This window comes from Pinus tabuliformis, chromosome 9 (assembly GCF_031772625.1).
Source record: "Pinus tabuliformis cultivar Carrire ecotype Pingquan chromosome 9, CPIR1, whole genome shotgun sequence".
In the NCBI taxonomy this organism is placed as follows: domain Eukaryota; kingdom Viridiplantae; phylum Streptophyta; class Pinopsida; order Pinales; family Pinaceae; genus Pinus; species Pinus tabuliformis.
In genome coordinates, this window is record NC_142307.1 from 1,613,148,998 (window position 1) to 1,613,174,962 (window position 25,965).

At 36.6% G+C, this 25,965-nt stretch overlaps 1 protein-coding gene across 1 annotated transcript; it reads left to right on the plus strand.

Annotated features, from left to right (window-relative positions):
- Positions 1-10,370: 10,370 nt before the first annotated feature.
- LOC149154951 (protein phosphatase 2C 32-like) lies at positions 10,371-25,494 on the plus strand. Its single transcript, XM_089441593.1, has 4 exons — positions 10,371-13,384; positions 23,170-23,283; positions 23,778-24,042; positions 24,617-25,494. Exons 1-4 carry the CDS (start codon positions 10,586-10,588, stop codon positions 24,745-24,747), a joined length of 3,309 nt encoding a protein of 1,102 aa, XP_089297719.1. The 5' UTR covers positions 10,371-10,585; the 3' UTR covers positions 24,748-25,494.
- Positions 25,495-25,965: the final 471 nt, after the last annotated feature.

A 25,965-nucleotide genomic window follows, 5' to 3' on the forward strand; every position in this document is an offset into this window, starting at 1 on the left:
CTTAAATAAATGTAATTATATAGTCATTAAATGTCAATAATTTTAAATTGTGGTTTGAAAGTAATTAATAGAATTTTGCACATTCAATCTTAAATAAAAATATCTTAAGTTAAATTGTGATTTGAAAGTAGTTAATAGAATTTTGCACGTTTTCAGGAAAATATAACTCTCTTTAACTTGTTGGTTCAAAGTATATTTTGGAATTTATTCCCTTGTTTTGTTAATGGTCCAGTAGGTAAGGCTCTGAAAACTTTTGTAATATTTTTGACTAGCTTAAAAAAAAACTAATAATAACCAATACTATTAATTCATAACAAAAATATAATAATTATCACAACTAGTAATATTAATTATTAATTAAAAACAAAATATTTAGGAATCATGGCACAAATATTCAAATGATATCCATAAATCAAGATACAAATATTGAAATGTGAAAGTGTTAAGTACTTTTCAATACATATGGCATTATATCTTGATGAGGCTGCAATAAGACTTCTAATTTATTCACTGATCAAACAAATTGTGTGTGTGTGTGTCAAAGGGAAATTGATAACAACAAAGAGCAAATTGATTGCTATAATCTTGCTTTGGTAGGGACTAATAAATAGAATTTCATCATAAGATATGAAAAAAATTCCTACAATTTTTTTTAAGCTTTATAATGAAAAGAATCATATAATATTAGTCTCTATATAACAAATCTATGATTTCAAAGTGTGAGAATCTCTACATGACCAATATTTTATAATAGATAAAAATTAAAAATAAATACATAAAGCGTTATTGGTTTCATAGCTTAAATAAATGTAATTATATACTTATTAAATGTCAACAGTTTTAAATTGTGATTTGAAAGTATTTAATAGAATTTTACACATTCATATCTTAACTTAAAATATATTAGAACTTGCACCCCCCACGTAGCTCACTTAAACAAGTTTGTGAAAATGTTAGGTATTGTGAATGATAAAAGGTTCAAGTCCATTTCCCTCTGAATACCTAACTCATGTATTGTTTACGGGGGCGGGTGGTGCACCTAGGGGTTATAGTGTTAATGGTTGGAATATGTTGAAGAATATAACTAGGCTCGGTCTTCATAATTGTATTTGAGTCATAATGAAGTGTGTTTATCAAAAGAAAGAAAAAGAAATTATTATTATTATTATGACTTATTAAAGCATGGGTTTCATGTTTGGGTCATCATGTTTTAGGTAAAAGTCCCCGTTGAGGACTTCTAGCTTTTATTTGGAGTCATTAGAGTCATTGTCCATTTTATGAGACCCTTCTTGGGCTTTTGAATCATGTAAAAATGATTATTATTGAGTCAAATAAGTCATTTGTCACATCCACACCAAGTCGACCCTTACTTGATGAAGTCGACGTACATTAGGGTAATTCAACCCACAGAAGAGGCTATATATAGAAGTGTAGTTTGATCCATTTACTCACTTACTCAAGAATTTCGATACACAAGAAGGAGGAGCAGAAAAAGTATGAAGTTATTAGAGAAGAAGGAGAATTGTAGGAGAAGGACAAGATCGAAGTTTTGGGGTTATCTCTCTATTGTGAAAAGTTACTAGGCTACTGCTAGGGTCAAAGTTCTACTACTGCTACCAAGTCAAAGTACTACTGCTACTAGGTCAAAGTTTTGTTGTTGTTACTAGATCAAAGTTTTGTTGCTGCAAGGTCAAAGTTGTTGCGGGAAGATTATCATATGAAAAGGAAGGAAGGGTTGACTTGTTGATTGGAGGCAGTTAACGTCTAGGTCAAAGAGTCTTGGATTATCTCGTATTGTATTGTGAAACTACTGAAGGAAGAGTTGTTGACTGGGTTTTCCCCTGTATAGGGGTTTTACCCTGACTGTCCGCCTACATCTGGTGTCCCCGATCTTCATGTTTTGCATTTGATAATTGCTTTATGAAACAAGGATAAGATAAGAACATAAGAAAGTTAATAAGAACACAAGAATATCACAAGTAACTATCATCATAAGAAAATCTTTCTGCCTTTCTGATTTTCCAACATGGTATCAAAGCTAAGGTGAAGAAGAAGGAAAAAGGTATCTTGATGATCTATTGAAAGGAGAATAAGAAGTTTTAATAAGTTGAATAAGGGCCATCAAGATCATATAAGGAGACACACCTAATATCTTCAAGAACCATACACATTGAAGGGATAAAACAAATCAGAAGGAGCCTGCAATTATAGGGCATGGAAAAAGAGGATAAATCTCATCCTAAAAAATAAAGCCTTGAATCTAGTTGAAGGAAAAGTAAAGAAGCCTACAGATGAATCAAGTGAAACATAGAAGTCATAGTTTAGAGAAACATAAATATTGACCATGAGCCTAATAGTGGATGTAATAAAGGACAACCTCATCCCATATATATCCAACATAGATTTCGCTCAAGAGATTTGGAAGGATACTGCTACATTCGAGCAATTATGGAATGCATGTAGTCAAGAAGAAATCAGAATATCTTTAGTAAGCAACAAGGAGAGTAAAGAAGAGAAAATCTAGCATTGATTTCTCGAATTCCTATTCCGCTCATCACAAGAATAAAGGAACCTTCAAAAAGTCCAAAGGGCTAAGGAAGAAGATAGACCTATCCAAGACTGAATGTTACAATTGTCACAAGATGGATCACTATAAAAGTAATTGTCCTGAGAATCCAAGGAATAAAATAAGAGATAAGGATCAAGCAAAATTTTCCAACGAAGGTTCACCAAAGAAGAACAAGATGGAATGATCCGAAGTCAAAGACCTATTTGCTAGGGACTCTATCCCTTACATATCCTTCTACTCTAAGTTTTGAATTGTTTTCCTTTATGTTTTGATTTCTAGTACTTGTAGGTCTAACATGCTTTGGAAGAACATTTTTGAGTTAGGTATCCCTCAAGATTGGATTAAGAGGGAGCCCTCACCATTTTACCAAAGATAAGTATCTTACTCCTTGCATTATCCTTTTTATATTTGGTTTCTCTCTCTTATCTAGATGTGTTTGTATTAGATGTTAATAACATTTCTTTTCATATTTTCCTTGTTTAGGAAAATCTTGTTGATATGCTCAAGGGTTATGGAGAAGACCTCATAAGACAAAGCATAACAAAAGATATGTTGTAAATAAAGTTCTTCAAGGGTTAATGTCCTACAAGGTTTGTTAAGTAACAACTCAAAGGTATGTATTAGACCATAAGCTTTGTTCTTTTCATAACAAAAGTATATTCATTTCTTTAAATTATGCTTTACATTACTAACATTGTCATGTCCAAACCTTTGAATCATAAAGATTCTTATTTGGGTGATTAATCATTAGATTAAATCTACCCTCGTTAAAGTCATTCATCACTTTTATGGAACCCTAAAAGGTTCTTTGTAAAACCCTAACCTAAGGGTGCATCGATATTGATTATGAAACCCTAGTCTACTTAGGGTTATTGGTGAAGTATAGAAAAGACTATTCTTTTGATGTTTAGGGTTTTGATACTATTATATAAACCCTAGTCCTTTAGGGTTTGTTGTGTATTGAAATCCTATATCTTAAGGTTTTGGTAAATTAGGGTTTATGAGAAAAACCCTTATAATATCTATAGTAAATTCCTAGGAATGAAACCCTAGGTGTATGTTTGTCCATTTGATCAAAACCCTAACCTGATCAAGTTTGTTGTATGTCTAACTTTAAATGTTTGTATCTTGGATTTGCTTAATAAATGTTGTTGTGATATGATTGTGCATGAAATCCTAGATATGTATATGTGTTGATGCTCATAGTATGTAAATTCTAGGGTTTGTAACTAAGCCCTAGTAGAAGTTTGATACTCTAGGATATGGTGTTATTGTTTTAGATATGATGATAAAGTCTAGTGCTTACAAAGAGTTAGTCATATTGTTGAAACCTTAGATTGTTCTATAATTGGTTTTGATTTTTGATATCTAAGGCTTAGTGTCTCAAAGATGGAATCTAGGGTTTGCATTAAATCTTAGTCGAAATCTAACATATAAATTCTGAAAATTGTTAGATGCATTGTAGAATTGTACTTGTTTGAATTGCTTCTAGGGTTTGCAATATATTATAAGAAGAGTATGTCATACCTTTGAGAGAAATATTGAGACCCTAGATAAAATGAGACTAATATCTTGGTTGAGTTACTTTGAATGATGTGATCTAGGGTTTATAATCAAACCTGAGCAAGAAGTTGAGGGATAGAAGTATGTCTCTTGTTGAATATGAACCTAACTAAGTTTAGGTATTTGATTTCTAATGCTTACATTATTGTATGATTTTGATATAGTATGTCTAATGCTTACATTATTGTATATCTAATGCTTCATGTTTTATAGTTGATAATTGCTTGATGAAATAAAGATAAAAGAAGAACATAAAAAATTTAATAAGAACACAATAATGTCACAAGTAATTATCATCATAAGAAATTCTTTCTGACTTTCTGATTTTCCAACAAAATCAGCCCATGCCATGCAAGTACAAGACTGACTTGGTTGTTGATTCCTCTAGCCTATATATATAGTCACTCCAGATCTTGTACTTGTAGATATATATCCTTAACTAAATCATTAGATTAGGGTGTGCATCAAGGTAACCACGTCATTAATCTTTTATTCTTGTGGACAATGTTTTCACAAGTTAATGAGATTACTCAAGGGTTGGTACTCAAGGCTTCTTTTTGGTGGATTAGAGACCCTTAAATAAACATGAGATCAAGGTGTTTAGCAAGGCACCCACACCATCGCTATTTTATTCTTTTGAGTCAAGTTGTTGTGATCCAAAAGAATTGATTAAGGGTTAGAACTTAAAACCTTTTACCTATGTATATGTCTCTTTACAAAAAAATTAGATCAGAGTGTTTGGCAAAGTAGCCACATCATCAATATTTTATTCTTATGGACAAAATTTTCACTATTTAAATCCATTGCTTAGGGGGTGGAACTCAGTAGTTTTTAACAATGGATGAAAATCCTTAATAAATACATCAAGCTAGGGTGTTTGGGAAGATATCCACGTCATCATTTTTTTAGGAAAAATCAATGCATGTTTATTGTTGAGATTAACATAGCATTTCTGCAATTGTATATTAAATTTTAAATAATGATTAATTGATGAGAATTGATGATGTATCAATGAGCTTCTTAATATTACACTCATGTGTATTCACTAGTGATGAGGTGAAGTGGTGTGTAACCTTTGGTCTTTCATTAATATAATATTATCATGTTTATTATGTTGTCATCCACTCAAATAATACTTTGTTTTCAAAACACTGAAATATGATTCGATGTAGTTGAGCTTGCTATCTTAGTGGCATCCTCCTTGTTTGAGTTGTAGGGAGTTGAATTGGTTCTATATTTGAGTGTTGGTATGAATCCTTTGTAATGTGTACATCAAATTTTGAAGTCTTTTGACCTCGGTTTTTAATGGGAAACCTTGATGCTCCTTGGTAACATACCTTGCTTACTTTATTGTTGTATGCTTATCTATGTTTTTTGCACTGTTTTCATTAGTTGAAAACCACTTCCTTTAGGTGGTCGGGAGGAATCATTGTTATCTTTCCAATTCGGGTTCTATTCTTGTTGGCGACATGTTGACAAAGCCTTAATTTTTTGTAGAAACTGATTGACCTTGGCTACCATCCTTGAAATGAGGGGAAAAGCCTGTAGTTTCTCGTGATATATATTCCAAAATTTTATAAGTCATTTGAGTTTAGTTCAAATGGTGTGGAGGATGAATGTTATCCTCTCCATTTATGTTTAGATTCCGATTGTAACTTGTTTGCTCTCTCTGAACCAATTGTTGATCGAGGGTCTTTGTGAGCCAATTGTTGATCGAGGGTCTTTGTGAGCCAATTGATAGGGTTAGAAAGGTACCAACAATGTTTTTCTTGCTTATGTGGTTAAGGAGGGGTGTAGGGTAAGGGTGAATTTTATTTTAGGGCAAAAATCTTCTCGCATATATATGAAGTTTGGATTTTTTTTTTTTAAAGATAATTAATATAAACCTTTAAAGGTAAAGGAAATATAAAAAAAGAGGTATGTTTATTTTTATTTATTTTATTTGGGGGGGGGGGGGGGGAGTGGAGGGCATGACCTTATGGAAAAATGACATGAAATAATTAAATTTATTTCAAAACAAAAAACTTGATTATGTACAAATGAGGATTATGTGGGAATAGATGCGGTTTAGATGATGTACAATTCAATAATTAAGGTTAATGGTGGTAATGAAATAGCATAAATTTGTGATTGTGTATGAAATGCAAATGTTGAAGCACATATTTTTTTATGGTTGTAATAGTAACAACATACAAATGTATGAATTGATGTGGCAGCTGGGCATATGAGATGTATGACCTATGTAAATAGCGATGGTAGTTGTATGCCCTGGTGGAATTAGAGTGGTGATTGTGTACTGATTAATTGTATCAACTAATTGGTAGCAATGGTTATACAAAATAATGATACTTGAGGACAACTTAAATGCTAGTATAGCCTTGTAATGGTATACTTGTGTGCATTAACTGATCACGAGGTGAAGAAATGTGTGGCCTTTGACCTTTAATTAACTTAGTGATGATTATAATTGTATTGTTATGCTTTACACTTTTATTCATGTGAACAAGGTTGTTACGATCTAACAAGGTTGTTTAATGGGTTAGAACTCAAGATATAAGTAAATATGAATGCCTAATGAAAGCAATAAACTAGAATGCTTTTCAAAGCACCCCTATCATTATTCTTTCATCCTTATCAACAATGTTTGACACAATCTAAGGATATTACATGGTCATAAATTCCTTCTTATCATTCTTGACAAACTCAAACCTTTTTACTTGTTGGAGAGTGTTGAATTTTTAAGATGTGTTGCTTTAAGGAAGGTGATCCTCTATAAAATTGACCCAATTGACATTAACTTATATTTACAAAGATTACCTCATAATTCATTGATAAAGTCTTTGCTCATGGAATTGAATTTGAACTAGATGTAATAATAAGTTCTCACCAATGTATTGCTAAATTATAACTAACTTATATATAAATAGATTTTCTTGTGACTAATTGACAAAGTTTTTACTTTTACATTGAAAACATGCAAGGTTCAAATCTCTCTCTTCCCTTTGTTAAACGATAGATTACCTTATTGTTGTTTACCTCAAGGGCCTTCTCCCAAACATTACACCACAACTTGATGAATAGAAAGTTGCCACATCTAAGTAAAACACATTGCCACAAACATTACGCCATAACTTTACAGGTATATAGTGATCACATTAAAGCAAAGTGCCAAAACCCAGTGGGTATAAAGTTGCCACATTAAAATAATATATCATGTCGTATATAGTACACCACAATTTAATGTTGCAAATTTACCGAATTAAAGTAAAACACCTTATCCTAAACACTATGCCATAATCTAACCTAATAGATATAATGTTATTGCATTAAAATAAAGTGCCTCGTCCTAGACTCTACACCACCACCCAAGGGATATATAATGACCACATTAAAGTAAAGCAACGCAACTCAATGTATATAATGGTACCGCTGTGAAGTAAAGCACTATATTCCATACACAATGTCACAACCCTACGATATAAAGTTATAAAATTAGAGTAAAGCACCATGTCGTAAGGACTATCATGTTGTAAGGACTATGCCACAACCCAACATATATGACATTATCGCACTAACGCACCTTGCCTTATACTACACACAACTTGATGGATATAATGTCACCACAATAAAGTAAAATTTCAAAACCTAAGGGATAAAAAGTTACTACATTAAAATAAAATACCATAACTTAGTGATATAAAGTTATTGCATTAAAGTAAAACACTCCATCCCACATACCACACCACAATCCAATGATATAAATTATTAAAATTTATATAATCTTAGACACTCACTAAAATCTACCACTTTGATAGATATAAAATTACTATTTTAAAGTGAAGCAGTCCATTCCAAACATTACACCACGATCTTAATGAATATAAGGTTACTACGTTAAAGTAAATTACCTTATCCCAAACACCACATCAAAACCCAATGATATAAAATTAACAAATCAAAATAAATAACCTCATCGAGACACCACAACACTAACTTACATAGATAAAAGTCACTACATTGAAGTAAGATGACCAATCCCAAACATTATGCTAGAACTTGGTGAATATAAAATTACCACATCAAGTAAAACTACCCATCCCAAACACTACACTATAACTCAATATATATAAATTAGGAAATTAAATAATGTATCTCATCGCAAACATTATGTCACAATCCAACAAATATAAATTCACCACATCAAAGTAAAGCTAGTTATAGTGAGCACTCCTTTACAATTCTTCACAATTTAATAGATATAAATTAACACATTAAAATAAAGTTACTTTAATGTGGTATACCATACACCACACCACAATCCAACAATATAAATTACTAAAAGTTATGTAATTTTAGACATTGTCCAAAACTCACCACTCAATAAATAAGAAGTTACTATTTTAATGTAAAGTGACGTTTCCAAACATTACACCACAATCCAATAAATATAAATTTATGTAATTCTAGACATTGTCCAAAACCCACCTCTCAATAAATAAGGAGTTACCATTTTAAAGTAAAGTGACATTTCCAAACATTACCTCACAATCCAATAAATATAAAATCACCACAATGAAGTAAATCACCTTATCCCAAACACCACATCAAAACCCAATGATATAAAGTTAACAAATTAAAATAAAAAACCCATCCAAAACACCACACCACAACTTCACATATATATAAATTACTACATTGAAATAAAGTGTCCAATTCCCAACATTATGCTAGAACTTAGTTAATATAAAATTACCACATCAAGTAAAGCTACCCATCTATAAAATTACCACATCAAGTAAAACTACCCATCCCAAACACCATAGAAAATACCTTTGTAAATATAAATTACCACTTCAAATAAAACTACCAGTTCCAAACACTACACTACAATGCATATAAAGTTAGGAGATCAAATGAAGTACCTCATTCCAAACACAATGTCACAACCTAACAAATTTAAAATTACTCCTTCACAATTCAATAAATATTAGTAAATATAAAATTACTACATCAATGTAATAAACCTTATCCTAAACACTAACTTCAACACTATAGATATAAAATTACTACATTAAAGTCAAATATTTAACCTCAAGTATATAAAATTAAACACTACATGGTAAATATAAAGTTAAACATTACCTAATAGATATAAAATCACCTCATTAAAATCAAATATTTAATCTCGAGTATATAAAGTTAAACTCTACATCTACTCCCTAAGTCAAATATTTAGTCTTAGATATGTAAAGTTAAACACTACATTCCAATTTGATAAATATAAAATTACCACATTGAAATTAAATACTTGGTACCAAGTATATAAAGTTACTGCAACAAAGTAAGACACTTTGTCCTGCATTAAAACTTGACAAAACATTACACTATACTCTGCAAAATATAAAATTAGGACATTAAAATAAACACCTTACTTATCTCACAAAACAAATTGGTAATTAAAATAAATATTATTTATATAAGCGCATAAACAATCCCAACAAACATTCTCCTCACATCCCATTAATTGAAGAGGGGGATGGTGACTCATCATCCATCATGCCCTAATCACAGCACTTTGACTCACCATCTCACCTCACCAAATCCACACTTGCAGACAAGAAGATAAAAACAATATTGAACAAAATGTGTGGGAAATCACAACAAAATATTGATTTATTTATTTATTTATTTTAGCAGTTTCCAGCGAGGGGGGAAACATTTAATATTATACCATATTGTCTGTTGCGTTGAAAAGCTGTCAACAAACAGACAGTAAATTTGAATTTTTCTCCGTTAAAAGCCGAAATTGGAGGCGTCTCGCTGACTTACTCGCTTTACTTACTCCCTCTCCCTCGCTCCCCTCGTTTTTTTTAAAAAAAATTTGTAAGGAAATCCTTTGGATTCTTCGTAACGTATATTGTATTTGGATGCGGGTGGACTTGTGTATGACACGGAGTTTGACCACATTTATTGGGTTGGGGTTAGTAGTACGGGAGACCCTTTTATTTGAAAAAAGATTATTTATTTATTAAATGAAGGCCACGTCAGCATCCCACTAACACCACGTACTCTTTTTATCTGCTTCAGACGTCAATCTCGATAAAAGGCGTTTCTGCGTGTGTTGACTTGGGGGGTATTTGATTTTGGTGCTTTTTACACCACCCACTCCACTGGGGTTTTAACGGGGGTGACGTGGCGGGATTTATTTAATTTTTAATATTTGTTTTCCTGGTGGTGGGCTTTGACTATGGAGTGGGGGAGATAATTTCAAGAAAGGGAAGCGAAAACGAAAAATGAGAGATCCATGGCCGAGGCGCCGACGACGGAGGAGGAGGAAGAAGAAATCGGGTCGGAGTCTGGGTTTTGTGGGTAAATATGCAGTGAGTATAATATGTCTATGTTCTGATCTGAGGAGATGAAGGCGGGCGATATGAGGCTCATCATCGGGAAGTGATGGGTAACAGCGTGTCCCGCGTGGTGGGATGCTTTATGCCCGCGGGGAATGAGCAGGAGCGCGTGGGATTGGTGTTCTCGGAGCCATTAGACGAGGGGCTCGGCCACTCTTTCTGCTACGTGAGGCCACCGGTGCTGGAATCTGCGAGGTTCTCGCCGGGCTCGCAGTCGGAGCGGTTCGGGTTTCTTGCGAGCAACGATACAGAGGCGGCGGTGGCGGGGTTGGAGGAACCGCCGGGATCGTCGTTCCGGTTTTTGCAACAGGAGGAGGAGAGGACAACGAATCCGAAGAGCAGCAGCGGCGGCGGCGGTAACGGTGGTGGTGTGGGTGTGGCGGAGACGACGACGTTCAAGTCGATATCGGGGGCATCTGTGAGTGCCAACACGTCGACGCCGAGGACAGTGGTGGCGTCGTCGCACGGAGGAGGCGCGGAGACGTACAGCAACGGTGCCGCGTTCGCCAATGCGGCGGCGCATGACCGGGCGGCGGCATTCGAGAGCACCGCGTCGTTCAGCTCGTTGCCGCTGCAACCGTGCCCAAGGGCCGGAATGTCGGGGCCAATGTCGGGGCCGCTGAGCGGCGCGTTGCAGCAGGATAGGAGCTTCATGTCGGCGCCTCTGGAGCGAGCGCGCTTCATGTCGGGGCCCCTGGAAAGGGCAGTCATGTCGGGTCCTCTGGAGAACATAGATCGTGGCCATTTCTCGGCGCCCTTGGGTGGCCCTAGCGGTGCTACTGCTCACCACATGGCCTACTTGAGGAAGAGGAAACGCTATTTTTCTCGGTTTGTTAGGACTGTGAGAAGGCCACTGGGCAAGATGCTCCCCGCTGTTCTTCAGCTCGTCGGATGGCAACAAGCCAAGGACTACGATAAGTACGGACCGGCCAGGGGGGGCTCCGGCGTCTATGATTCAGGTGTGTTTGCCGGTTACCCTTCCGAAGATAATGTCCATAGCAATATTAATGTCCAGTGGGCACAGGGCAAGGCTGGTGAGGATAGAATTCAGGTAGTTCTGTCAGAGGAACACGGCTGGCTCTTTGTGGGGATATATGATGGCTTCAATGGTCCTGATGCCCCTGAGTTTCTCATGGGTAATCTCTATAAGGCTATCTATGATGAGCTTCAAGGGCTTCTTTGGGATCGGAAACCTGATTGCCCACATGCCCAATCCCAGCAACAGAATCCCAACGCATCCGAACCAAGATCAGACGATTGTTGCCCAAATGCTCAACCCCAGCAACACAATCCCAATGGCGCCGAAGCTAGATCAGAGGATTATAGCCAAAATGCTCAACCTCAGCAGAAAAATCCCAATAACACCGAAGCTAGATCAGAGGTATGCGCAAATGCTCAACCTCAGCAACACAGTCTCAATGAGGGCATCGCAGCGAGATCAGAGGATCGACCACATGCCCTACCCCTGCAAGATAATCCGAATCGCTTGGTAGGACCAGAAGCTAGTCAAGAAGATTGCTCGGAGCCGTTGCGACAGAGTCCAGATCACCAACAAGATCCACAGGCTAAGCAAGAAGAGTGCTCAAATGAACGACTCTCACCACACCGAAATCCAAGTGAACTGGAAGCAAACGAAGAAAATCAGCCAACTGCCCGAACCGGGCAACAGAAACCTGATCTTCGACAAGACCTAAAAGGAAAACGAGAACATCCAGAAGGCAAGGATAAGGACTTGAGGATAGCAGAACACGAAATGACAGACAAAGACCAAAGATACCAACCCCCTAGTACAATTGCCAGTGAGAACCCACCGATTAAAACCCATGAAATAGATACTGAATGTAGCAACTGTACGGTAAAGCTGACAGGTAGCGAAGGAGACTCTCGACCTTCGACTGAATTCATCAAGCGTGTTACTTTTCAGTGTGAAAAGAAGGGAAGCAGGGAGGGCATGAAGAGCAAGTCTTTGCGTGAGTTGCTCGCTGAAGAAGAGGACGACGATTCTTTGGATTTCTCCGTTTGGAATCCCACTACAAATTTTGTAATTAGTAGTCAAAATACGCAACAGGGGACAGCAAAACCTCTTTCTAGAAGTACTGGCCCAGCTGCTGATGAGTCAAGATTGGCATTAGATGGCTCAGGGGAAACCAGTGAAGGTAATGGAGCAACTGATCAGATTTCAGATCCAGAGACGAGAAGGGGGACTTATTCTGATTCAGTACAGAAGCAGGGCAAAGGGATGTCTTTATTGAGTTCCAAATTAAGACAATCCTACAGTAAACGGAAGGAAAACCACAGAAAGTTGTTCCCATGGAGATATGATTGGGAGAAGGAACCGATAGAAGTAGAGAGAAAGATCGACGAAAGAATAAAACATAATGCACAAAGATGTAATGCGTGTGCGGTTAATCATGGCTCTGTTCTAAAGGCTCTCTCTCGTGCATTAGAAGTTACAGAAGAAGCTTATCTTGAAATGACAGATAGGGTTCTTGATGAGAATCCAGAGCTTGCATTGATGGGCTCTTGTCTACTGGTGATGTTGATGAAGGACCAAGATGTGTATGTGATGAATGTTGGTGACAGTCGTGCTATTGTGGCACAGTTGAGTCCGGAGACAAATTCCAGTACAAAGCAGCACTGTAGTCATCCGAAGGGAGATGGGCATGATAGAGTGGGTTCAAGGGAGGCCTTTGTAAGGTCAGAATTGGAGGATATAACAGAGGAACCTCCTGCAGATTCTGCACCAATTGAAGCCAATGGGAACGATGGCTCAGAATTGCCAGCTCCTGGAACAAAGTTGAGTGCATTACAGTTATCAACAGATCACAGTACCAGCATTGAAGAAGTAAGAAATTTATCTTGAAAACCTGTCTGTTAGCCTAGCAATAATGATGAGTAGAACTCTTGCCCTTCATGTTGCTATTGAACTGTTGATTAGTTACAGTGCTTCACTTTACTGCATGTGTGGGTCACTTACTGCTAAAATAGATGGCGTCAGTTTATAAAAGAAATTAATCTTGGCCAGAGATTGAATTATTAACCTACATATAGTGTGAAAAGAACTTATATGCAGGTTAACATCAGGAACTCAATCCTAGTTTTGCAACTATCCAATATTCAAACGTTAGTCCTACTTGAAAAAGATAATTTAGTATGCTTTGAAATCTTTCTTATATCAAGAAGGTTTCGTGTTTCGCTAGGGTGAGAAATTCCAAAGGAAAAGGTGAGAGTTCTAAGATGCCTTTCTACCTAGATTCAGGGTAGTCTTTCGAGGGATATTCTTAAAACAAGTAGTTTCTGTCTCCGACCTGTTAAAGGCTAGCTCAAGGCTTCATCACAAGCTGTTGGACGTCAGGGAGAATGTACCATAATTGTGAGCACTTTTGTGTTTCATTTTACAGTTTTGTTTGTTACTGGGTGTCAAGTGCATCTCGGAATGTCTTGTCTGGAACCTGGAGCATGGCTATTAGAATCTCAAATTTGTCATGGCTTGAGAGGAATGCTATAAATGTGAACCAATCTTATGGCAGATCTCTATATAATGTTTTGGTGCTTTCCTCATGTTGGAGGAGTTTGCTATGTAGACTTAAAACTTTGCTCCTCAACTCTAGTATTTGCTCTGTATATTCTTATGGATACATTCAATATCTAGACAGAAAAACACCCAACCATGTCCATTAGTTTGAAATGTTATGCCCTTTTCAAAAGAAAAGTGATTAGATTTCTATTTTAAGTAAATTTCATTTCGAAAATAATCATGGAAATCCTCGTTTTCATATTTATAGTATCCTGGATTGCATAAGATTTGAACTGCTATGAAACTGGTAAAAGTAATCTGCATCTACACGCCTTTGAACAACCTTGGAGACCCAGCAGCAATTGAATATAAAAAGACATATAGTAAATTTTGGACAGAAAATCTCTTGATGATGGCAATGTCATGAAATGTTTACCATGGAATCCTGAATTACAATTTCATCTTCTGAAGAACTAGAGGTGCAGTGGGAGGTGTTCAATTGTTGACTTGCTATTTCATTTCAACTCCAGATTACTATTTTTTGCATTTTATTCAGGTGATAAACATTTTTCTCCAGTCTTCCTTCATCTTCTATTCTGTTGCTGCTAGTTGACAATGTGTCCCTGCTGCCAGTTCTCTGACATATCTGCCATTCTTCTGGTTTGCAGTTTTGAGCAAGTAGGCTCATGACACATACACCCGTCTTAAATTGAAATGGAAACTGCATTAACTCTCTCAAGTGACCAAAAAATGGTTAATGGCATTGGAAGAAATCTCAGCGTGTAAGGTACATCGAGTGATAAAGTGATTTATGCATCTCCCAAGAAAACTATTTTTGGCCAAGTACAATTGAAAAAAAAGTATAAGAAGAAAATAGAAGAGAAGAGAAAAGAGCACAAAGCTGACTAAAGTATATTATTAGAGCAAGAAATGGCTTACTTTTAACTGTAATCTGCACATCCTAGCCATGTGAGGTGTAGTTGTTGCTCCACAGAATTTGATGAATTCATAGAAGGACAAAGAAACAGTAATATCTTATGCCGTCCAAAGTACCAAGCATCTATTGTGAAGAAAGCTCATAGCAGTTGGATCATTTGTGGGTCGGAGGAAATCAGTGATGCAATCTGTCCACTGGAGCTTTGCGATATCTCTCTTCTATGGCTAGAGATACTGGCATATGTGGTTTTATGTCTAGAGAGAACTATGCTTCTACCTCTACTTTGCCTCTGAACACTCCTCTTGTGATCTTTCTAATCAAGATCGAAATCGTAGGACCCTTTAGTCTTTATATCCATGGGGCTTGTCATACTTTTCCATGGGGATACAATAAGTTTTGGGTAAGTTTGGCAATGAGTGGACCCTGATGCACTATCTGGTCACCTTCTGAGCAAGGGAAGATTCTAAAGAGGGCGTCTCCAACTCAAGACAATGAACTAGGTTTAAATAATGATGTGATTGACCTTGGTTGACCCTGGAGTTGATTGCAAATGTACCTGCATATGTTTTCTCCCATGGGGAAGAGGTCTCGTATAAAGAGTGCCACACATTGCTGATCATAGCATTGATGTTGGGAGTAGGAGCAAGGTGAGGAGCAACAGTGGGAAGCATAAGCAGCTGAGTGCCGATTCCCAAAAAACATTGAAAGTGAAACATCCTTGCTGCATTTTTTATATAATATATATTTCATATATTTTAATGCATGTATATTAAAAAGATTGAAAGTGAAACATCCTTGCTGCATTTTTTATATAATATATATTTCATATATTTTAATGCATGTATATTAAAAACATCCAAAATGCCAAACTAGATGTATTTGCTAGGAAATATGAAAACATAGATTTTTTTCTAGTAGATGAATATTATATTTGTACGAAGCTAGAAATGTAACAGTTAGTAAATTAATCATTAGAGAATCGACCATTTAGTATACAAATAACATCATCCATCTAGCAATAATACTTCTAACATTGTCATCAATCATAACATCAAGTTTTTCATCCATAACATATGTCATCAACCATAACTTCAAGTTTTTCATCCATAACATTTATCATCAACATCTAACAAATAATATCAACCATGAAATGAAATAGGCCATCATGAACAAAGAGTTATAATATGCAGTGAATTGCTATATACGATTATGAAATTTGTCTTGTGCCCCTATTTAAAAATAGACATCAGAAATTGAAAACTTAAAAGTGAATGGTGAAAAGTGAAAACACTAAAATATACAAAGACAAACAAGTGTGCTATCTACTTTTCTTTCTTCTCGACATGAGTGATGTCTAATTCTTTGGCATGTGATCTAACAACAAGAGTAGTAGGAAGTGAAACATTGGGGTGATCATCACTATGAGTTACACGACCCCCCTGTAGTAGTGGAGGTTGTGAAGTGTGGATGAGGGTGGCATCTTAGCATGATCAGCATCTTGAGTCCCATCAACGAAAAATTAATCCTCTAGGCTCTCTAAAGCTTTTGCTCCATCCTCCAAATTATCCCTCTCTTTAATTATTGTCCCAAGACTTATGTATTTTATCATTCTGCACTACGTGACAATAATAGGACAACAACTTCAAGTTGTAGTGCACATAAACCAAGACTTATGACCGATCTTAGTTTATTTCTATTCATATTGTGGATGAAGTTGTAGGTGCTCCAAAACCTCTTTGAGGAATAACTGTTCATAACATGTGATAATACCTTCACCACCAATTTATGGAGTTGTGTGGTAGCATTGCCACACATGTTCCACCAATGTATAGGATCGTATCTTGGTCTCCAACTACATGGATAGAACTAAAGACTTCATGGCCAATTATGAACATTCTCAATCTTGCTGTATGAAATTAGACTCAGCCTTATCATGGAACAATTTGTCTAATGCAATCATGTATCTGTTCTACGCCTTTGGACCCATGTGTGGTCTTCTCTTAACCCCACCCCTAGGTGATGTTTGTGCCAACCGCGATGTATAATAATACTTTGGGTAAGGACATATGTTAAAGCATGGAGTGAAACATTTAGATTATCTTGTTGTTTGACCACATGTTTATGAATATGATCATGCAAGGTTGCATATTTAGGCTTAAACAATGTCTTTTATCCAACCTAGAATGTTGTGCATCTACTTTTCCAATGATTGCCTTATTTGAATTTGCAAATTGAATCATATTATAGAGGGCATTGGTAAACAATAGAACGTATATGACCAATTGAATATCAAGAATGAATCCCCACACCTTCTATGATTCCTCTCAATCAGATGCATGCAACTGCATATCCTCCCATGAACTACTCAGTACCATACTAGTCAATGCCTCTCTTTCCCTCAAAAGGCATCTAGAGGTGAGGTACTAACTAGCAAATTGGGTCTTTGTAAGTGTAAGTAGCTCCAACCATTAATTGGTGATAAATTTTGCTTCTTCACTTTCTTGTACAAGGTACCATTCCATTTATAACCAAGCTGCTTCAATGTAGTAATATCATGCATCAAAAGTTTCAATGTGTGCACCAAACACCCAAACAAAAAATGTTAGGATTGTTTTTTCCACCTTACAAATAAGTGCATTATCAATGTTGACTTCAAGGATATTGTTAGACCCAACTTTTGAATGCTTTTTAGTAAGGTCTCTGTGATGTTAATGGTGGACTTATAATGATTCGAGTAGTCATGGGATGCAAAGAAGACCACACCGTAGGCAAACACAACAACAACATTTATCAATAGCATGCCTTCAACACTTATCCAACCATCAACAACAATGGATACCCAATATTTGGTGCAATAATTTGAAAACTTTCCTAGAGTATTATGGATTTTTCTTTGTCCAATGACCTAGTTTTGCGTTTGTCAAACTGAGGGCTTTGACATACTTTTGGGACATTGTTGATGCAAGTAACCGTATCATGCCATTAGGAGGAGCAAATAACACTGAATGATATGCAACATGCATAGAGAAGCATACAAACTTTTGCATCCATGTGGTCTTTACCATTGTTCTCAAGGAGATATGCTATTGTTCTATGCCCTATATGCATCTTTGAGGTTCCACTAACATAGGGATGAGGCTTGGCTAAACATTCTTGGTGTGGCCTTGGATTGAACCTTTTGCATTTTCATTTTATTTTGTGCATCTAACTCTTCATTTATGTGGTTTTGATTCTTGTGGACATTGGGGGAGGTTTTCATTCCTATGTTGTTGATTGGATCACCTAACAATATCTTGCATAGATGCCTCCTCACATAGGTATAAGAATTTGTGTAAGCTTTGTTTGTCCTATAGTGGTAGCGTATAATTTAGTGGTTCCAACTTCCACCCCCTCTTCCTCTCATAAGTCTTGTCTCATACTTCCACAATGGTTAAGTAGTTATTGCTTTTATCTTCATCATTGCTTTCACCTTCAGCCCTCTCTATTTCTTCCTCCTCTTCATGGTATGGGGCATCATGAACATTCACATATTCTTATGGATCCTCATAATCTTTATTGCCCATCGAGACCATTGAAATAAAAAACAAAAGTAGACACTCAATACCCACCATGCTTCTTGAGAAGAAGCTGCAATAGAACAAGGAATTAGGAGGAATAGGAACAAGTAGGGGAAGAGAACATTCAACATTGAACAAATAACGTGTACATTTGGAGAAACCCCGAGGGTTAGCTCAATTGGTCGTGTCCATGTCGTTAAACCACCTTTACTATTGAGAGGTCATGTGTTCAATTCTCTTGACACTCTTGGGGTTAGGTTCCGTGGTTGAGCTGGCAGGAAGTGATCCCTTTGGGTGGATCTGCCTAGTATAAATATTTTGTGGATGTAGCGGTCACCGATCTCCAGGGTTCATGAACTACATAAAAAAACATGTACATTTGGAGCATCCATCTTAATGCACCAATTATGGAATATGAAATTCGAGTATCTTCAGTGTCATTATTCCTTTCTAGATATGGGTATTATCAACCATCAATACCATTAGAATAAAAATGGGAAGTGGAAGCCACATACCCACATTGCTTCTTGAGAAAAAGCTGCAAAAGAACTATGGAGAATAAGAAGGAATGGTTAAGAGTAGGATAAAAGAGCATTCAACATTGAATAAATGCCATGTATATCTGAAGCATCCAACTTAATGTGCCAATTACAGAAATAGATATTCCACTGTTTATCTTCTGTGTCATTATTTCTTTCTAGATGTGAATTGCTCACAACTGATGTTGATCCATTTCAGAAAGTCAAAGAAGGCCTGAATTGGTTGAGAAGTTAATAGATCCATATTTGATATTGAGCAAGAGAGGGGCAAAAGAAACCTTGTAGCAATCCGATCGAAGAAATCTATATTCACCCCATTTGCTGCCTTGTTGATTGAGATCCCAACGCCCTTCTCTACTTAGTAAGGGATGTGATTCCGTCCTATCTATCTTATATAGGATTTTCACCACGTTGGTCTTATTGCTTTTCGATTGAAGTGATGAAACACATGCTTAAATTTTGTATAGTTTTGTGTCTTCTCTTTATTAACTCTGTAGTTATCAACATGATATGAGTAATTTCTTAAAAGATATTTATCATATATTTGGAGCCTGCCTAAAGAAGTTACTTTCCAAGGAGGTTGTAGAGTCTTCATCTTTATGCTGTCTACATGATACAAGTCATTACTTATCTACGTAAAGATCTTTCTGGGTTATATTTTCTTTTTAGGTTATCCCTAGTTACCAAAAGGATATGAGTCAATACATTATAAATGAAGTTGAGTTAGTGTATCAAAGCACAAGATAAATATCTTTATCTATCCCACCACTATTTTAGTCCACTTAATTAAGTCATTCACTTGGAATGATGTTTCTTTTATTGTAACTCAGAGAGAGGAGAGAAGATTGTATTTTTCCCTTGGAGAGGAAGTGCTTGACTGATAGGGACCACACAAAGGGGAAGAGAAAACCAATAGAGAATAGGTTTAAACTTCAGAGATTGCCCTTTTCAGCTTTCGAACAATATTTGAATGTGACTATAGCATCCTTCAATCTCTCCCCCAAGTTCTCCCAAATCTCCTCTCCGTAAAACCTAACAAGAAGCCCAGTCAAAACCCTAACAAAAATAAGTGAAATAAATGATAGAATCAAATGGATTCATATAGAATTGTTAGTTTTTATCCATCCATCAACCCTTGGGCCCCAGGAAGTACATAAAAATTCAATAAAAAGGCTGCCAAACTGGTGATGGTATTCAATCTTTTGACGAGAGTTTTTTAAGGAGTATTTTGTTGGAACCGATACTGCTATGTATTGTCTCTAGAGCACAAGGCAGAATGCCCATGCTTCTGAATTTGACAAGGATGGTAGTATTTAAAGGCGTGTCACACTTCCTAAAATGCTCCAGGTCAGGTTTCGAAGAGGAAGCGTGCTCTTTGATTTGCTTCAATTCTATACTTTTTTGGCCTCAAGTGAATTTTGGAAGTGGGTCTGGAAGGGGAGGGTGCTTCCCTGCCACAATGGATGATAATAAAAGACAGTGGACACTGAGTCACTAAACAAGCAGGAATCCCTACCGTTGATCTGATAATAAATAGTGTTTTTGAATATAAAACTCTCTCTTCTTTTGACTTTAATCGAGTAGACTCTAAAGATCTTGTCTTCCCTAGCAATCTAATGTTCTTCCATAACTCTGAACTGATGTGAATGTACATGAAACTGGCCCATAGGAAATCTCAACTTATGTGACATGCGGTTGTTTAAATAGCAAGAGGAACATTAATATCATTTTCAAGATGCAAAAAATATGCATGAATATGATACAAGTTGGACATGTATGTCAGTTCTTTAGGCATCAAGTTCTATGTGAGGTGCAAGCAATAGGTTTCATATAGATCATCTCCAATACAGGTAGCCCCTAGTTCAAATATATATGTTCCTCTAACTTTTCTAGCTGAAGAAATGAAAGAGGATGGATGCTTTCCATGTTTTCAGTGAAAGAGTGCTTGTGGGACCTGGAATGCACATGGAATATCGTAGATTATCCCTGCAGTGCACACTATACTACCTTTGAAAGCTTGCTCTTCACTAAGGCCTAATTTCGACCTCATTAGTGTTCTCAAACTAGTGTGTTTTACATGAGATATGGTAAAGGTCAGGGTTTTGAAGGATTATGTAGAGAAGTAAAGGCAAGGTGGAGGTGGTGGGCCCTCATCTTGCTTTAAAGCAGTTTTATTTTATTTTTGTGTGTTTTTAAGAGGATCCACCCTGGCAGGAAGTGATCTAGAGCATCCCCACATACCAATGGGGCTTCTGTCTCTGCAGGGGATGCCCCCAGCAGAGTTCCAAGTATCAGGGGCATATTGAAGTCCCCAAGTCCAGGGAGTGTCGGGAGCGTTATGGCGTGTTTCTGTGGAACACTAATCTTTTTAAATTGCAACACTAATCCATCCCTTGAAGAGCTAGATATTTGGTGCAAAGGAGAATAGAGAGACGGTGAAATAATGTTCACGTTGATTGACAAAAGGAACAAACATCAACATACTGACAGATTGAATGCTTCCAATTTGTGTGAACCAAAGTAATGTCCCTTGAAGAACATCATGCCAGGGAATTTGAGAGGTACCTTCCAGACTGTATCGGCTATGCATCTAACTCCACGGTGATAAAAAAAGTGTTAACATAACAGCAAGAATAACATGCGAGCTCCATCTTTTTCTTGACAAAGATCAATCTTAGCAGTCATTATCTACTTACAATGGATGATATGTGAGAACACGAATATGAACCTTGTTATATGAGTCCATTTCCCTTGAGAATGACCTCGCAGGCTCACACTTGTATCATGGATCTATAGAGAACTGGAGGTCAGATGGGAGTATTATAAGGCTGTTGCTTGGGTATGCCTGGAAATTGCTTGGAAGCACCATCTCTCTAGGAATCATAAAGATGCCTGACAACTCCTTTGATGTATATTGATCTCAACTCCTTCGATGCTTTTTTATTAATCTCAGAATGTTTGTATCTGCTTGGACAGGATTGCCTTTTTTTCCTGTAATTCTAATTTTGACCCGGGGGAAAGTTCTACCTCTATTTATTTGATACGGGAGAGAAGGGAAGAAGGAGGGAGATATCTCTTTCTTTCATTCTTGCTTTCTCTGTCTTTTTGCTGGATATAAATTGAAGGGTTTATCTCAATTTTTCGTCTAATTTCACTGAAAGAAGCAAGGTTCTCATACAGTCCAGGGTGGGAGAGATCTCTATGTCGTATTCACCATTCCGTGTCGTATTACACATTCAACGATCAATGCTCAGCAGCTTTTTCTAAAATATACTCTCCTTTGGGTTGAAATCTAAGAACACAGGTAAGACAGTCATGTTCTTGATGGGGCTTCTGCCAGATATTTTGGGATTGCGTCTTAGAATTGTTTCTATCACATAAATACCTCTCCATGCAAAAAACTAATCCAATATTGGTTGTGAGGTGGCCCACAACAACTTATAAGCTCCAGTATACCATTATTCTCAGGCCAATGGGGCCAGTCACAAGGGAGTGGTGCCTCCTACTAACATTATGATTGATTAGTTGTGGTGTGAATATGCTTGTTGCTTGGCCTTACCCTCTCCCTCCTGTGCAAAAACAAAATTGAAATTCTCACTGACAGTACTCGACGATACCCCTTTCACATGCCTTCCTAAAAAATGTCCATTACTAAGTTGGATATGCCGAAAAACTGTGCGTCTTGGAATTGTTTCTATGACAAATTATTCTCTCTCTCTCTCTCTCACTCAGCCACCTTGTTTTAGCCATTAAACAGTAAATGTTTCTGTACATGATAGTGCACGGTACCATTCATTATCAATCAGGCAGGTTTATAAATTGTATTTAACTGTTTCTTCAATGTAGTTTCACTTGCCATCCAGGAACATAGAGAAAAGACTCATATTGATGGTGGGGTTTCTGTTGAATATTTGGGACTTTATTTCTAGCCATAGAAGTATATAATTCTGTTGCGTGCTCCATCATTCTCCTATGAAATAATGAACTTTCGGGCTTTTTTATTTCTGGCTTAAAAACTTTTGTTCAACCTGTACAACTGCTGTCGATGTGCTTATAATTGCTTTTATTCGAGTTTTACAGGAAGTGATGAGAATTAAAGCAGAACATCCTGATGACAGCCAGTCTATTTTGAATGATCGAGTCAAAGGCCGTTTGAAAGTCACTCGTGCATTTGGAGCTGGATTTCTCAAGCAGGTTTGTTAATTACAAACTAGTTATGCAGCCAAAGTAATGACTTATTGTTTCATATTGTTTTTACTCTTCTGTGTTATTCTCTGGCCTGTTCTGTGCTTAGTCTGTAAATCCGTGCATTTTTCTGGTGTGTTAGTTTGAGCAAAGGTAGTATGTAGGCATGGATCTCTCATATTTGCTAGAATTACATTGCTGGGGAGTCCCTGACAAAAAATAGCTTCCAATTGTGTAGGGAAAATTGTACGAAATTTTCAAATTATTCAATATTGTGTCATTGGTGAATTAATTCTAGATCTGGTATTATGGATTATGGATACCTCTAATGACAAAAGCATGCACGTTGTCCCAAATGTGTGGCAAATTGCAAGAAATATTTATAGATTTACCATGTCTGTTTTGTTAAGCCAGATATCGCATATTACTGCTCTTAGGATGAACATCATTTGCAACAAAACCTCCTGCTGTATTAACTTTAAGTAAATGTATGTGGTATGCAGCCTAAGTGGAACAATGCGCTGCTGGAAATGTTTAGAAATGATTATATTGGGACGGCTCCATACATCACTTGCATGCCTTCCCTTCGTCACCATAGACTTGGTCCAAATGATCAGTTTTTAGTCCTTTCGTCAGATGGTTTGTATCAGTATTTAAGCAATCAGGAAGTTGTTTCCCAGGTGGAGTTGTTTATGGCAAATAATCCTGATGGTGACCCTGCACAACATCTCATTGAAGAATTACTTGTTCGGGCAGCCAACAAAGCTGGTAAGTTTTAATCTCAATCAGCAAATATGCTAGGGACATTTTTGAATCTGTCAAAATTGGATATTATGCTAATTACTTTTCGCCTTTTATTCTAAAACTTTTGCTTCTTACAATTCGGTATTGGATTTTAGTTATGTGACAGAGCTGCTTGTTCCGTGTTTTAAGTATTGAATAGTAGGTGCAGTTTCTATTTTTATTTTTATCTAGTTCCTTTTTTGCTTTTCCCGAAACCCTTGACAGACATGTCTATTTGAGCAGTGTGAAAACATGCTGAGTAAGGAACATGAACGTTTGCTAAAATCATTTCTTCTTAAAGATCTTGATAAGAAAAAAAGTTGGGCTCATCCATATCTTGTGATAGGCACACAGTCTGCCTTTATTTTAACTAGAAAAATATATTTTTTTTGTACATAAATATGACGTTCCCTAAAATTGCATTACTTTGATTTAAACAAACTTTTACTTCAGCAACAGCTGGGTAATCTGAATTTCTTGCAGGAGAGAGATCTATTAGCAGAATAGGTTAGATACTGATATTTGACTTCATTTAAACGAATTATATTTTCATATGTAGGTATGGACTTCTATGAATTGTTGGATATCCCTCAGGGAGATCGCCGGAAATATCATGATGATGTTTCTGTTATGGTAATAGCACTCGAGGGAAGAAGGATATGGAGGTGGAGGTCCTCTGGTAAGTATTAATGTGATCCTTGCACTGCAATTTTTTTGATGCTTTCACATGGCGATTTGGACACTACTTATTCATTCCTTGTCATTATGGTGAGTAAGTGAGGTTTGTTTTCTGTTGACTACAAGCTGATTTCATATGTATTCCCAGTAGGGCAAGACGTACACACTTCTTAGATTTTGGCCGTTTGCCAGTATCCTGCTTAATGGGTACTTAATGTTCATTGTAATTAACAATGATGCTAAGAGCAGAGCAAACTTCTTTCACCATGTATACCTGAGATATTGAGGCATCTTTAGAAATGCCTTGTGCAAAGATTAGTTGTTTATTTGGATTTGAAAGCTTCATTACAAAATGATTCATTTGCAACAAGGTGGAAACTGCTAAATAGGGGATTACTTCGGTCCTATAAGTATCTACAATCAACTATTCTGTAGAAAGCTGAAGTTCACAGATCCATTCCCGAGGTTAACCAGGGAGCCTTAGCACTGTACTGTTTTAGTTCATGAATTGGCACATTGTGTTGCGTTGTACAAAGATGTTTGTGAAAATTCAAGAGCATGAAGGCAGCATTTGTTATGAGCCAGGTTTAATATTTATCCAGACTTGGCTTGGTATGCTTTCAAAACTTTTGTTTCGGGAGAAAAATCAAAATCGGCCTTTTATTGCTAGATCTGTCTCCAATAAGCAACGAAAGGATTATGCAGTTTTGTCTGAGGTCCAAATATAATTTCTATTTTATATCTTGTTTTTGATCTTCATATAGGATGAGAAATTAATTTCTTCCATGCGCATACACACTAATATTTGTCTGCAACATATGCACTGCATTTTCACATACTCAGATTTTTCATCTAATAAGTGAAGGAACTCTTTTACGCCCTTGCATTTATTTCCTTTACAGTCTAGACTCACACCATTGTGCTCTATTTCTGATCAACATCCTAAGGGATTATTGTTACTGTCTTCTCAGTATTAATGATTTGTCTTCCACTTCAAACTGGCAGGTCCCTTGAATGGATTGAGGAGTTCTAACTAATTTGAAGCTTTAAAGGTTGCAATGACCTAGTCACTATAATTTAAATTTCCTTTTCAGATTCTCAATAAGCATATACACCATACACTCGCACCCGAAAGGCCGTTGGTGTGGAAAATTTCTAGTGAAAAACCATGGAAACAAAGAACAGTTGTCCAGCTTATGCACAGTAATCCTATTTTTATGTCCAAGTTCA

What these genes read in the sequence shown, in the direction of transcription:
- LOC149154951 (XM_089441593.1), top strand. Translation starts at nt 10,586, where the DNA reads ATGGGTAACAGCGTGTCCCGCGTGGTGGGATGCTTTATGCCCGCGGGG. An exon ending in ACAGTACCAGCATTGAAGAA is followed by an intron (nt 13,385 to 23,169) that starts GTAAGAAATTTA and finishes CGAGTTTTACAG; the next exon opens with GAAGTGATGAGAATTAAAGC. An exon ending in TCGGGCAGCCAACAAAGCTG is followed by an intron (nt 24,043 to 24,616) that starts GTAAGTTTTAAT and finishes TTTCATATGTAG; the next exon opens with GTATGGACTTCTATGAATTG.